This window comes from Crocodylus porosus, unplaced genomic scaffold, assembly GCF_001723895.1.
Source record: "Crocodylus porosus isolate Cpor-Errol unplaced genomic scaffold, CroPor_comp1, whole genome shotgun sequence".
NCBI lineage: Eukaryota > Metazoa > Chordata > Crocodylia > Crocodylidae > Crocodylus > Crocodylus porosus.
In genome coordinates, this window is record NW_017728931.1 from 69991753 (window position 1) to 70005268 (window position 13516).

The 13516-nt window shown below is 37.4% G+C and overlaps 1 protein-coding gene across 2 annotated transcripts in view; it reads right to left on the minus strand.

The window, feature by feature from the left end:
* Positions 1-304: 304 nt before the first annotated feature.
* TMTC2 (transmembrane and tetratricopeptide repeat containing 2) overlaps positions 305-13516 on the minus strand; it is a 367617-nt gene continuing 354405 nt past the window's right edge. For both annotated transcript variants that reach the window (XM_019543135.1, XM_019543136.1), the window contains one exon: positions 305-3240. In XM_019543135.1, the coding sequence (XP_019398680.1) occupies positions 3061-3240 (180 nt within the window). In that variant the 3' untranslated portion in view covers positions 305-3060. The remainder of the gene's footprint in view (positions 3241-13516) is intronic.

A 13516-nucleotide genomic window follows, 5' to 3' on the forward strand; every position in this document is an offset into this window, starting at 1 on the left:
AAGAAAAATATTACATTTCTGTTAGCTTTATCTGAATGGAGAGCACTTATTAACACCATTTCCAGGTAAAACAAAGACAGATTTTTACATTTGTAAATGTTGGAATAAGGGCTTTGAAAATATCAGTAAAAACCTTTTTTTAAAGTCAGTATGGTACACCTGAATGCGTAACTGCGATAAACATGTACTCTGCTTACATTGTATATAACTTTGATGAAAAAACAGTAAATATAAATTGGTAGCTTACAGTAATAAAACAGTCAGTGCAGTATTTTTAGCAATAGATAAAGGCATGAACAATGTATTAGTTGTCAATGCTTTATTATTGAAAACAAAATCAAAATTTTCTTATCTGGCACATAAACAATTATTTCTACAAAAAGGAAAGCCTACAAATCTTGATAATTTATACAAATAACAGTTTTTTTCAAAAAATAAAATTTTAATTTAGTAAACTTGTCTTGTGCTCTTTTATTTTTTAGCACTGTCTGCAATAATCCACCATAAATCCCTGAGCAGAGAGACATATTTTAAACATGTTTTAAACTTATTCCAAAAGAAGAAAGTTATCAAGCCTAGCCCTAAATTGAAATGTATTCAGGGACAGTCTCATTAAATTTCTGTTAGTCCTTTTTAAAATAAATTTTAAAAATAACCTCAGACAATTATTAAAGGCAGGATGAAACCATATCAGTTGAGTGGCTTTTGTGCAATGAATGAAAACTATGAAACAAGAATGAACACAGCTTGAAAGGAAGACACATATATATAACTCAATAAAAAGTTATGACCAGGAAGCCACCAAAGTTTGATGACTGTTAAAATAAATAAAACTGCAGGAAAGCACACTTATATACTCAGTTCACTCATGGCCTAATATCTAATTTGTTTTTACAGTTTTTCAGACAGCCAAAAAAGGGGAAAATAAACTCGAGCCACCATTATATTCTTACCATTGGCTTCAGTGGATGATCATGATAAAACTGAAATCCATCTTCTGACCACTTAGTTTTGCTTAAGTAGCCATATCATTATTTAAGTAAAAGTTTGATGCTGTCAACCAAACCCTACAACCCTATGCCCCCAGCACCTATAGTAGGACAGTTGTGAACCTACTGATTAAAGCATGTAATTGCTGAATTGAAAAGAAAAAAAACCCAAAAATGTCCCCCCTCTCCCAGAAACCAAAACAAGCAAATAGAAAAGACTCCAACAACCTATTACAAGTTGCATTTATGCTGACTTAGAATAGTTACTCCCTGGTGTAGAGGTCTAAAAAAAAAGAACGTGAGGAGAATGTACAATAATGTAGAGTATATGCATATGTCCCATTTCCCTTTAAGCAAACAACTATCCACAAAAAAGGTAGCCAAACAAAATAAGATAGCAACTGTTGCAGATTACTGTCCTAACGAAAGAAAAGTTGCTGCTGTTAAATAATAAATAAATAAATACAGCAAAGTATTCTCCTATATAGTTTAGTTGGAATGATGCTAAATACTAAAAAAAAAGTAAGCTTTTTCAGTACAAAGCGTTTTAAGAGAACCTGAAGAAACTTCAGACCAAGGTGCTCGAGCACTTAACATTCTCTATATATATTTCATTTGTGACATGAACATTGAAGCAGATACTGGTCATTAAATGAAAGGCAATTCTCACATACACTAGTACCTGTTAAAACAAAAGAAAGCAGCTAGCAAATGGTCTGGACTAAAACTTCAATAAGATGAAACATTTTTAAAAAAGGGTTTTATGAATTTGTATAGGAAGCAAATTATCTGAAGCAGAACCCCTCCCACCACCCCCCCAAAAAAAAAACTCATCAAGCATTGTGATAGTTCTGTTGCTTCTATGCATGTCTGAATATAAACGAATACCTAATATATAGTTAAAATCTGAGAAGACAAGCCGTCAAAAACATTCCAAAATATTTCAAATAATTGGAAGCCTTTGTTACATATTTCTCATCTACACTATTTTTGAGGATGCTCAACTAAAAACCAATCCCTCCTGTTAGTTGCTGGCATAGGCAATGGAAATGGCTGATAAGCTTCATTAGTAGCATATTTGATTTTAGTATTTGTAAAACTCACCCAGCTTGAACTTGTACAAAAATATTGTAGTTTGAAAAGCGTGGACAGTTCTGTTTAAAGAAGGTCTTCAATAACCACAGCACAAAAGGAGTTAAACAGAGTGTAGGATAAGGCCAAAAAAAAAAAAAAAGTCCCCACATTTTTTCCTAAGACTACAGCCTGTCCCCCACTTGTTATGAGGTCAAGCATTGGTTTCTGTATAAAACGGGACAATTCACAGAATTAATGATACCTATTAGGCTCTCTTATATTGGTCAGATGTAGCACACCAGACTGTCCCTTATTTTGTTTAGGACAGGCCAAACCAATCATACTCTGTAGAGTATCTTAAGTAATCTACGTCCAAACTCTCAACAACAAGCTGAAATAATATATGCAATTCTTCAGTAAACAATTTTAAGTACTATCAGAACCACAAGTGACACTTTTTCTGGATGGTTGTATAAGTCTGTGGAATTGATAAGTAAGCGATCCTAAAGAGAGATACAGCAGCATTAAAACAAACTGCAAACACATTGGATTTAGTATACATTTTAATGAATTACAGCCTCAGCAAATACTTTAAGCTAATATTATCTCTTTTACTCCCAGGTGGCTGGGTGTGTTCTACACAGTCTTCCCTCAGTGTCTTCAGGACAATATAATTTTCAAGAACCCACATGGAAATGAGCAATATATGATTAATTGTGATGACTTGTCAGGTATGCAAGAATACCTTCCTTTAAGTGTTATGGTATTAAATATGTTTGTGGGGTAACACTTAACTCCTTTGTGAAGCTCCCAAGAAGTCTCTTTTTTTTTTGGCAAGAAGTTACGCCAAAAATACACAATAGGATTTCCTAGCAGCAATTAAGACCCCTGACCCTGGCAGTCAAGTCCAATGAGAGCTCTGACAGATAACTTCCTGGAAGTTTTTATTTTGGATTTGAGTCAATTAATTAAAAAAAAAAAACTAGATTATTCTGTGTCATGTTTTGGAGGTCTTTAAACCTTGTTTTTCCATGATGTTCCAGAGTTTGCGAAGGTTTGACTGGGTTATGACATCATCACGTTTAAGCTGGAGAGCTCGGAGGTAGTTTGCTTCAGCCTCTATGAGTTTCCCATTAAGATGAAGAATGGCTCCAAGGTTCATCAGGGCAGCCGGATACTGCACCAAAGGAGGGAAAGAAAAATATTAAGAGTATTTTCAGTTTTTCTTAACAGACAAAATTCATCCACTTATACAAATTATTCCCTTATGATTGCAGGCATTTCATGGAAGCAATTTAACAATTTAAACAAATAGAGATAACAAGAAAAAGTTTTTGAACAGCTGCTAACTGTGTACTTTGTGCTTTAAACAGGGTAGGCTCTGGTGTCTACATACATAGACTTCTTTCTTTAATGAGAAAACACAGACCCCATAAAAGCTTTACATGTGGTAACATTGGCATACTATAGTTTCCAAGAGAAAATTAAAGTTGCGCAACAGAAGATTGAAGAGAAGAATTTAATTTCAATTCAACCCATTGCCAACAGGAGTTTATAATTGCTGGGAATAGATAACACATTGGGACTCCTGCCACCTTATTCTTTGACTTTGTTTTAAAGATAAACAGAAAATACTGGTTGCCTTTGGATTTTAAAGACATACAAGGCTCCAAGGTACCCATTTTAGATTTGCCTTTATACAAACTCAGTGCTATGACAAGCTCTGGCATCTACTTCCTAACGAATACCTGAATAACTTTATAATTCCCAGGGGCAGAAACATGTAATATATTCACAAGGATATCGAAGAACACCACAATAAATTACGAAGCTGTTTACCTTAGGATCTTTTTCTAATTAAATTGCATGAGCAACTTTCTTCTTACTTTTATTTAAAATCCTGTACATTATTTAATTTTAACGAAAAGGTCATTTATAGGACCAAGAATGAGAATTTTATCACCCCAAATCTCTGACAATTACAAGTTATGAGGAAAGACTTCTGATTTTGAAATTGAAGTAAAGTTTACTCTACATATCTGTGTAGGAATCCATAGGACATTATATTTTAGTAAAAGTATAATCCCCTTATCCACCAAGTAAATAGATCCCGATTTAAAGTAAAAACTGACAAGAGTTCAACATGACCTGTCCAAGACACCATGGGCGACTGGTGCCTCCTGAGTTTGGGGGGGAGGGGGCACCAGATCACTGATGGGGGGGGTCCCCCAGTGGCCGACTGCCAAGCCAGCAGCAAAACCAGAAGTACACTTCTAGTTTCACAGCTGGCACTTCCAGGGGGTGCACATGCACCTGAGTGCACCTCCTGTGCATCGCCAATGCAAGACACCCAGGTTTTTAGGTCCACATAGGGAATATTAATTTCCTAGATTACAGCAGTTAGATGCAATAACAATTCATTTGGTTTTGGGGGAGAGAAGTTATTCTAGATATCATTCAACAGCACTCTCATAACATGTTTTAAATCAACTGTGAAGTTCCAGTCAACTCATGTATATACAGATTGCACACCGGATGCTTTTTGATGAATAGCATTAGAAATAACTCAAAGGTAAATGAGAGACATGAAAATGCTCATCTCTTCTTCATACCAGGATGGTGTGGTGACAGGATGATGTTGTGACTGGGTTTTAAATAACTCTCAAGCAATTCTCAAGGTTTACACAAGTATCTGCAGTTTGATTGTCTCTATTCCATTTTCTTTCTCTTCTCTTTTTCTAACCTCTGATTAAAACTAACTCACTAGTAATAAAGTATGAGTAAAGCTTTCAAAGCCTTTACGTATTAAAGAGTTTCAAAACTAAACAAAAACAGTGAGTTCACCCATCTCCCCTGTAAATATCATGATGGTAAGCCAGGAGGATATGAACTGGCTACTGCTTTTGTTTTTCTTCCTTAAACCTGACAGGGTAATTTTTCCCCTCTTTGAGTCATTTCCCCAGCATACATGAAAACACAATATCTATTATTTGTAGTATGCCCAAATATGACACAGATCCTTTCTCCACTCGCACTTAATTAAAAAAAGATAAAAAAAGAAATACAGCGTAGTGATTCACCCTCACATGCAGGGTAAGGGCTCATGACTTAGGAGAAGTTACCCAACACCTGCTCTAGGTCATTAGGATGACTAATTTTCACATGGTGCTGGCCTGATCAGCTATCCTGTCTTCGATTCTCTTTAGTCCATATCACACAGAAAGCAAATGGAGATCCCACAACTTCTCTTAGTAGCCTGTTTAAATGCTTGACCACTCTCACAGTCAGAAAGTTTCTCCTAAATCTCCAACCAAAACTTTCCTCTGCTGCAGGCTGTCAGTGCACCTAGTCCTTTGCCCTACAGCCATAGATAAAAATATATCTCCAATCTATCTCCGTCCTTTTTATAATTACCCTTCAGATATCTAAAGATTGTAAAATCAAATCCCCCTTAATCTTCTCTTCTCCAGATGAAATAACCTTGACTCTTTCAGCCTTTCCTCATAAATCCTGCCTTCAAGGCCTCTAATAATTTTTATCATTCTCCACTGGACTCTTTCCAATCTGTTCACAAGTGTGGAGCCCAAACCTGGACAGAGTGAAGCCTCACCAGTGCTAAATGGGGCAGAAGAACCACTCCTCTTGATTTGCCAGAGACATTCTTGTTGATACAGTGTAGCTTGCTGTTGACATTTTTTCTTTTTTAGCAAGGAAAACACACCTCAAAACTAGGTGCCGAATGCATGGGTATTCTCCCAAATCAGATTTTTATCCTATGTACTTCTGTCGTTTCATGATGTTACTGGAAAATGATCAAGTGAGGTATTTAGCACACACCTAAGATATTGTCCACCTGTGATGAGGAAAATCAACTCCACAACAGAGAAGGAATTGAGAGAAGCAGTCCTCCAATGAGAGGCCCCAGGTGTCCTAGAGAGACACGAATCTACTGGAGAATCCTGGTGACAAATCAGCAGTAGGATAATAGTGATGGGGAGGGAGAGGCTGGGGAGGAGGCTAACCTTGGAGGCTTTTTAGGGTTTTGCTAGGATTGAATAAGTGCTTTTTAAATATCAGAATTGGCAGGGTCCAATGACCCTAGTTGCCAGGACTGGTAGAGTCAGCAGGAAGGCCGATATCCAAGAACACTGGCAGGTCTTTCAGGAGGGGCTAAACTGTAGTCATTTGACAAGGTAAACTGCACTTGTTTTGCTTTTCTGTTTCCAAACTTCTGGTCTGTTTTGTCTGTATGGTGCTTTTCTCCTATATGATAAATACTTTTGGGTTTTTCTTCCTCTTTATTGATTGCCTAGGAGGAGGGTGATTTCTGAGCAAGTGATATTCTAGGATGACTACCTCAGTGGAGAGGGGGACCTATAATATGTTCTCAGCCCAAAAATGGCAGGCACCTGGAGTCGGCACAGATTCCTTCACTGTAGGTGCAGGGTCCAGTATAAGTGCAATGGAGCTGAGGCTTGCTGGGGTAGGGAGCTGCCCTAGGGAAAACCTTAGTTTGTTCCATGGGGCGAGTGTTGGGCAGCACAGTGGGAAGAAAACTCGGGGCTTTGGGAGAATGACAGGTTTGTGAAACACACTGTTGGCCCAAATTCAGCTTATGGTCCACTGTAACTCCCAGGTCCTTCCCTGAAGTACTGTAGCCTAGCCAATCATTCTTCACTTTGTATTTCTGCATACAATTATTCCATCCTAAATGCATGACTTTGCATTTGCCCTGGTTGAATTTAATTTGATTGATACATCAGCTAGGCACAGCAAACTACAGAAACCCTTGTGGAGCATGTTATTTTCTGAATGCAAACTCTAAATGTAACTTTTGAATGTAAGCTTTAAACTTCTGAATGTAACCGCTAAAACATTCATAAATATATTTGTTTCTTATACCAGTTTCAGTATTGCTTTCTGTTCTCTTTCTGATCCATGGATTAACAATGCAATTGCAGGTAATATGGGAACAATAGCTCTGGAATAAACAACTGTATCCCCCCTGCACTGTCAAGTAAAGGTTCCTTGTACTATTTTTTGTTTAACTTGGTAAAGCAATTTCACTATAACAGGCTGAGAAGGGATGCAGGAAGGGGTGGGGAAGGAAAGAAAGCCAACACATGTCTCTGATAACCTTTGTAATTTTACCAAATCACCTATTTTGGGGCCATTAATGCAAGTAAAAATACCATGTCAAGTTGTGATGAATGGATTGTGTTATTTCAGATGGGGCTGAAAATTCATACAAACTCCTCCCTGTTTCAAACAACGAAGAGTACAGGTCTCCCAAAAGAACAACAGTGCACATGACCTACCCACTGTATGCATAGGGCACTGATCACTGCAGTGTCTAGGCGTCTGCAGTTTATTATAACACACACGAATTTCAGGTGACTGACTGATTAGACATCCGTGTCATCACTCCCTGACAGCTGTAACTGATGGGCTGGGGACAGAGAGCCAGCCACATTCACTACAGTTTTTTCCTCAACATATATTGCCTTTTATTAAAGACAGCTCATGAAACTTTTCAGCATGTTAACAAAGGCAGTCAGCAGCTACCAATCCAATAATACAGGACTTGTAGCACTGTATAACAAATGACACCACCTACTACTTCAGAGACTTGAAAGGAAAAACAGGCCTTCCTTCATTTCCTTTATGAGACAGATGCTTTACATCAAAAGAGCTGACTGGCAGTTCTATCAGGGTTATAAATAGCATTTTCCATGGTCTATTGGGAATTATACCCTTTATTAGAATTTTCTGTGGCATAAATGTTTCCTTAGGGTGTGTATGTATGCACGTGTTTTTTTAAAAATAAATTATGCAACTCACAATGAAAATCTGTTTGATTTCTGAAGTGTTTTTGTTTTATATTGACATCAATTCTTCCAAACCTTCTCCACATTATCAAAATAGATGATACAATTCTGCATACAAAAAAAGCCAAAGACTAAAATGTTCTCTAAAAGACATTATAGAAATCCAACACTGCTTAATGTAATTCCACAAAGCTGTTTCATATTTATGCTGCCGTAACCAACAGCAGAATTTGGCCCCCTATTTCGACCATTAATTAAAATAAATGCGTTGGCTTTTCCCCACATCATCCCTGGTTCATTCCACACACGAAATCTCATACTTGCTAGTAGTTTATTCCAATATAGAGCTCTAAAGTGGCTTTGGAGAGAGAAAAATTTGTATGCAATCATTTCACTCATCAACGAAAGGGCAGAGCAGATAACAGCATCAGACACCGGTTTATGGAGAAGTTGTGAAAACTGTATCATTTAAAAAAAAAAAAAAAAAAAAAAAAAAGGAAAATCCTACCTAACACCTGACTTCCTATGACTTGTGAGCATTAGGGGTATGTGAAATGGGCCCTATTCAATTTCAATTCAGCCTGAAGCGGGGACAGTGATTCGACTGGTTGATTTGGATCACTGTCCCAGATTCGATTCAGCCAAATACAAATCTGAAGATTCGACGCTGATTCGGAGAATCAGTGATTCAGCCATAAACAGCTTTAAATGTTTTTTCTACATACCTCGTGGTACCAAGCGCAGCTTGTGAATGCTGTGATGCTGGGGCAGATGGAGGGTGTGGTGGGACAGGGTCTGCGTGCTCTCCGGTGGACCCGGAAGTGGACTGGACATGCTTCTGGTCCACTTCCGGGTCTGCTGCCAAGCGCACTGGAGACTCTCCCCCCACACCACGCTCCTGTGGGATACTCCATCTGCCCCAGCATTGCAGAATTCACGAGCCGCCGGGTACCTTGAGGTATGTAGAAAAAACATTTAAAGCTGTGTCTGTGTCTGAATCACTGATTTGGAGGGTTCTGATTCAGTTCAGAGATATTAAAGGGTCTCCTGATTTGATTCGGATTCAGAGATTCGGCCACCAAATTGGACTGAATCTCCACCGAATCGAATCAGCAATCAAAGCTTTGCACAGCCCTAGTGAGTATACAGCGCAAGATAGGTATATGGCTTCTGAATTTCAAAATGAATGCTTTGTTTAGAAAAAGTCTTAATTTGCTCTTCAGTACATTCACAGGTCTGAATTACTTCTGGAATGATTGACTGATTTTAAAAGGTCACTGAAAGGTTGCTGCCAATAATCCTCTTGCCTTTAATGAATTGCTGCAAATGTACATTCTTTGTGTTCTGAAATGACACCAGCATTGTTTAGTGAATGCTGTAGTCAGAATGGCTACACTTCTTTACATTCACAGGAGGAATCAAATTCACTAATCAACTGTAGAAAATAATTCCTTAACATTAGAGGTGCACCACCGTGTGCTTTCGTTTATTTAAGAGCAATTAAGAACTAATTTTTTCTTCAAGCACCTCTGTGTAGTAGAATTTCATGCTCTGAAAAGATTCATTGAATTCTGCATGCAACTATTTTATCTTTAGGCTTTTTGATTAGATGTGATTGAGGCATTCAAATACTTCAGTTCACTAATTGAAAACAGAGTAGCTTGATACAGGTTGAGTAATAAAACAGAAAAGATACAGATTTATAGAATGGATCACAAGTATGAAAACTAACTATGATGGGCTGCTTTACCTTGTCAGTCACCATTATAATATGCTGTCAAGCTTTTTATTCCCCTATAGTGATGGCAAAAATTTTCACTCGAACTTATTAATGGTATCATCAGCATAGCATACTAGTGTGCTATTTTCTGAAATAGTAAGTGTCAAAAGCCAGGGTTTTTTTGGTAAGATAACTGTGCACAATTGAGTCATTTCACGGGTAGCATTTATTTTTCACAGACCCCACAATGTTAATTTCAACGTTAGACTCTAACCTAAAAGCTTCCCTTAGGTTTTGTAGCTCCTGTTTCAAAGCAGGGTGAATATTCTGTAACCTGATACAGCTGCACATATCCTGTCTCCTCTCTACAATCCCACTTAAGCCAATGGGTATCATCACTCAAGAGAAGTCCAAGCTCCTAGATATATTTACAGAATGGGACCCTAGAGATGCCAGATGTCCTAATATGGGAGTCTCAATTTCAGGCAGAAATTCCCATTTCCACCTGCTTCCTTATGCTATGGAACCACTGTATATGCAGTTCCTAACCAACTGGCCTGCCCCCTGAATCTTGCTGAGCCTAGCATCAGCTACAGTGCTTTTATAAAATCTTCTGAGCATATGTTAAACAACTACCTCTTTGCCATTGGAGATGCAGGGCAATGGCAGTGACCCCTTCTTCCCTGGGAGCCTCCAATCCACCTGTCCCCATCACTTCCAGCTCAGTGTGGGCAAACCCCAGCCTGAAGCTCCTTCTCCTCCCTTCTCCCCACTTACATCATGCAGACAGCACCAGAGCTGGGAGGGGGCTGGTGGAGAGATGCTTCAGGCAGGCAGATCCTTCTGGATCAGTGCCAAAGTAGAGCTTGATTTTCTCCCCTCTTCCCCTTGCACTCCCCTAAGGGTCCACAGGTTATGTCAAAGGGGTATGTGAACGACGACTGACCAAAAGTATGTAAACCCAACCACAACTCCATTAAAAATTTCCAAAGGAGTCTGGCACCTCTATGCAAATTTTTTTAGGGGTCCACAAATAATATAAGGTTGAAAACCACTGCCTTAAACACATACTTTGGAAAAATGTATAATCTGTACTTTGTAATCAACAGTTCAGTCCTAAATGACGATGGTACATCAAATTGTAAGTGGTAGGAGTAAACAGCAGCATAAGTAAACAGTTGAGTCACTCTAGTTTCTGAAAAATATGAACATCCTTAATTGATCCAGACTGCAATAACTGGATATTTTACAACAACTGAGTATTTGCCCCTTAGTGTGTGATGCCCAAAGAAGATGCAGAGTATAGAACTTGTCTACATATGTTTGGTCTTGAGAGCTTTTCAAGATTTGGGCTTAGATGCTTATGTCTAAGCCACTTACTAGATATTGTTTGCGCCTAAAACCACACAAATACATATAAACTAAAAAGCCTTCCACCATTCCCACCCCCACCATACAGCTCAAGTACCTTTGAGGTAAGGATGAGAATTTATAGACACACACATACACTCCAAAGTTTTCAGTTTGCTTGGTGATGTTTATAACATCATAATTTAGGAAACTGTAGCTGTAAACTGGAATAGAGTTCTAGAATCTGGCATAAAAAAGGGAAAACCAAATAGCCTGTTTAGCTTCTCAAGTTACCACACCATAGGGACAATGTCAGCACAACATGATGGCTTTCTAGTCAGTAAGAGCTCTCGCTCGGTCTCAGCTTCCAGAAAATACCCTAACTTCATAAAATAGAAAATCGCGCAAAACTGCAATTGCATATATATATTATGTAGAATTATCTGCTATTAATATTTGTATAAATTCACAGTGCACAGTATTACACACTGTACATTCTAAATGCAAAAGTTACAACTATTAAATGCTGTATATCATAATGGCAGCTTGAAAAGTCCCAAAAGAACATTTGTAATTTGGGTAGCCTTAGGATTTCTGTTCCCAAAAGCTATGCATCAATTGCTTTTCTCCATAGTCAAAAAGCCTCTCAGAAACCATTCTTTCATTCCATATGGAAACTATGATGAATATTTTTAGATAGCTTTTATTACAGTAAAGCAAAGATACTTAATAAGAACATACTTTATGAGTATTTAATATTGTGGTCATAATTTTAGAAAAATAAATCACTGAAATAAGTTTTCCAGACCTCAAAGTGTTTTTAATTAAACTCCTCCAGCTTTCCAGCTCAAATATTTTCATCAGTGTACAGCGTCTGATAATTATATACAATTTTCCTCGCAGTTTAGAATTTCATACAAATATCTTCAAATTACTTAGTTTTTATTTGTAAAAAGAAAAAAAAAAACACAAGATGTGCAATGATGTCTATAATTCAATCATTTTAATATTTACCCCAGATTGCCATTTAATACATGCAACTATTTATGCAGCAAGAACAGACTGTATTAATTAGAAAATTCTTATTCACAGCAAATGTGATGTCTGCTAAATGAAAATGTCATCTGCAGCACAGTAGGGACAAATAGTAATTTTAATAACAATATTCTGTCCCATTAGGAAAAATGGGAGATATTTTAACACTACATGAAATCTTTGAATAACTGTACATTTTTGCACATCAACACTTTCCATTTCTGAAAACAGGAACTAACTTTCTTTTTCATTGAAAAAATATACAGTTTACTGATAACACACGCGATTAATTTAAAAGACATCTGAAGCATTTAAAGGAATATAACATGATCTACTTCACCTGGCATTAGAGATGTACAGTGTTAAGCAGAATGCCTTTTCATAGGAATGCAGTCACAGGTAGCCAGAACACTGATTTAGCGAATGTTTGAATTACGCTTTTGGGCCCAATTTTAATATATGAATCCATCTCCCACTACTTCAAAAAAGCTTATACAATTTCACTAATGAAGTTAAGACTTCAGATAATGAGGTGGGATGGGGAACAACAGAAGGGAGACGGAAAGGAATGCTATTCTTAAAGGAACATACTTATGCATACTATGCTAAGAATATAAACGGGAAGACTGCTTTGGGCCCAGAAGAGTCTGAGGAAGCTCTAGTAGAAAGTTTTATTTGATATCATTTAAAATATTTAGACTCAAGCAGCTTCCATAAATTAACCTGAATTATTCCACAGTTTGATGTAGCAATTAGAGTGGGGGTGGGATGACCATGAAGAATCTTAAGGGCATCTTAAAGGGTAAAATGCTTGAGAAACTGGACAACAACAAAAAATGGAAATGAAGTTCATTTCCATTGAAAATAACAGGCCCTGTGAAAGCAACATCTGATAACTATAATATAAATAACCATCCAAGACAGGCCAAAAAATATTAATGATTTTTCTTTTGGTAATCACTCCCATGAAGATTTCAGGATCAGGCCCTTATCATGTCACTGAGACAATGTTGTTTACTGTACTACTTATAAACTAAAGATTTGCATTTCAAACCTAATTAGCTGTTTTATAAACATCGTTTCCACAGAAATTTCTCTTCCTGCTGGTTCATTACTATTTATTTAGGTGTTGACTATGGTGGCTGACACAGAGTCTTAAGAGACTTACTGGTGTTAACAAACTTTCTCAGAATACAGCTCTAAACTCTACCAGAATATATGGCAACAGGTTTGTAAAATTACTTTGTTATCCTTCATTCACTTTGATACAGCTCTTTAGAACAATGACGGAATAAGAATGATATAAAATTACACAGGGAAGTAAGGAAGGAGCATGACACAATCATAAATTAAAACAAAGTCAAAGATATTAGTCAAAGGTGTGTTATCAGAACCTAAAAGAACAGGAGAAAAGGATGAAGAAATGTAGTGGACAGTAAGACATTTCAGGATGCATTTCAGGTCCTTCTCTCGCCTCTGTACATGGTTTTATTTTTGAATAACTATCCCACGGCAATATA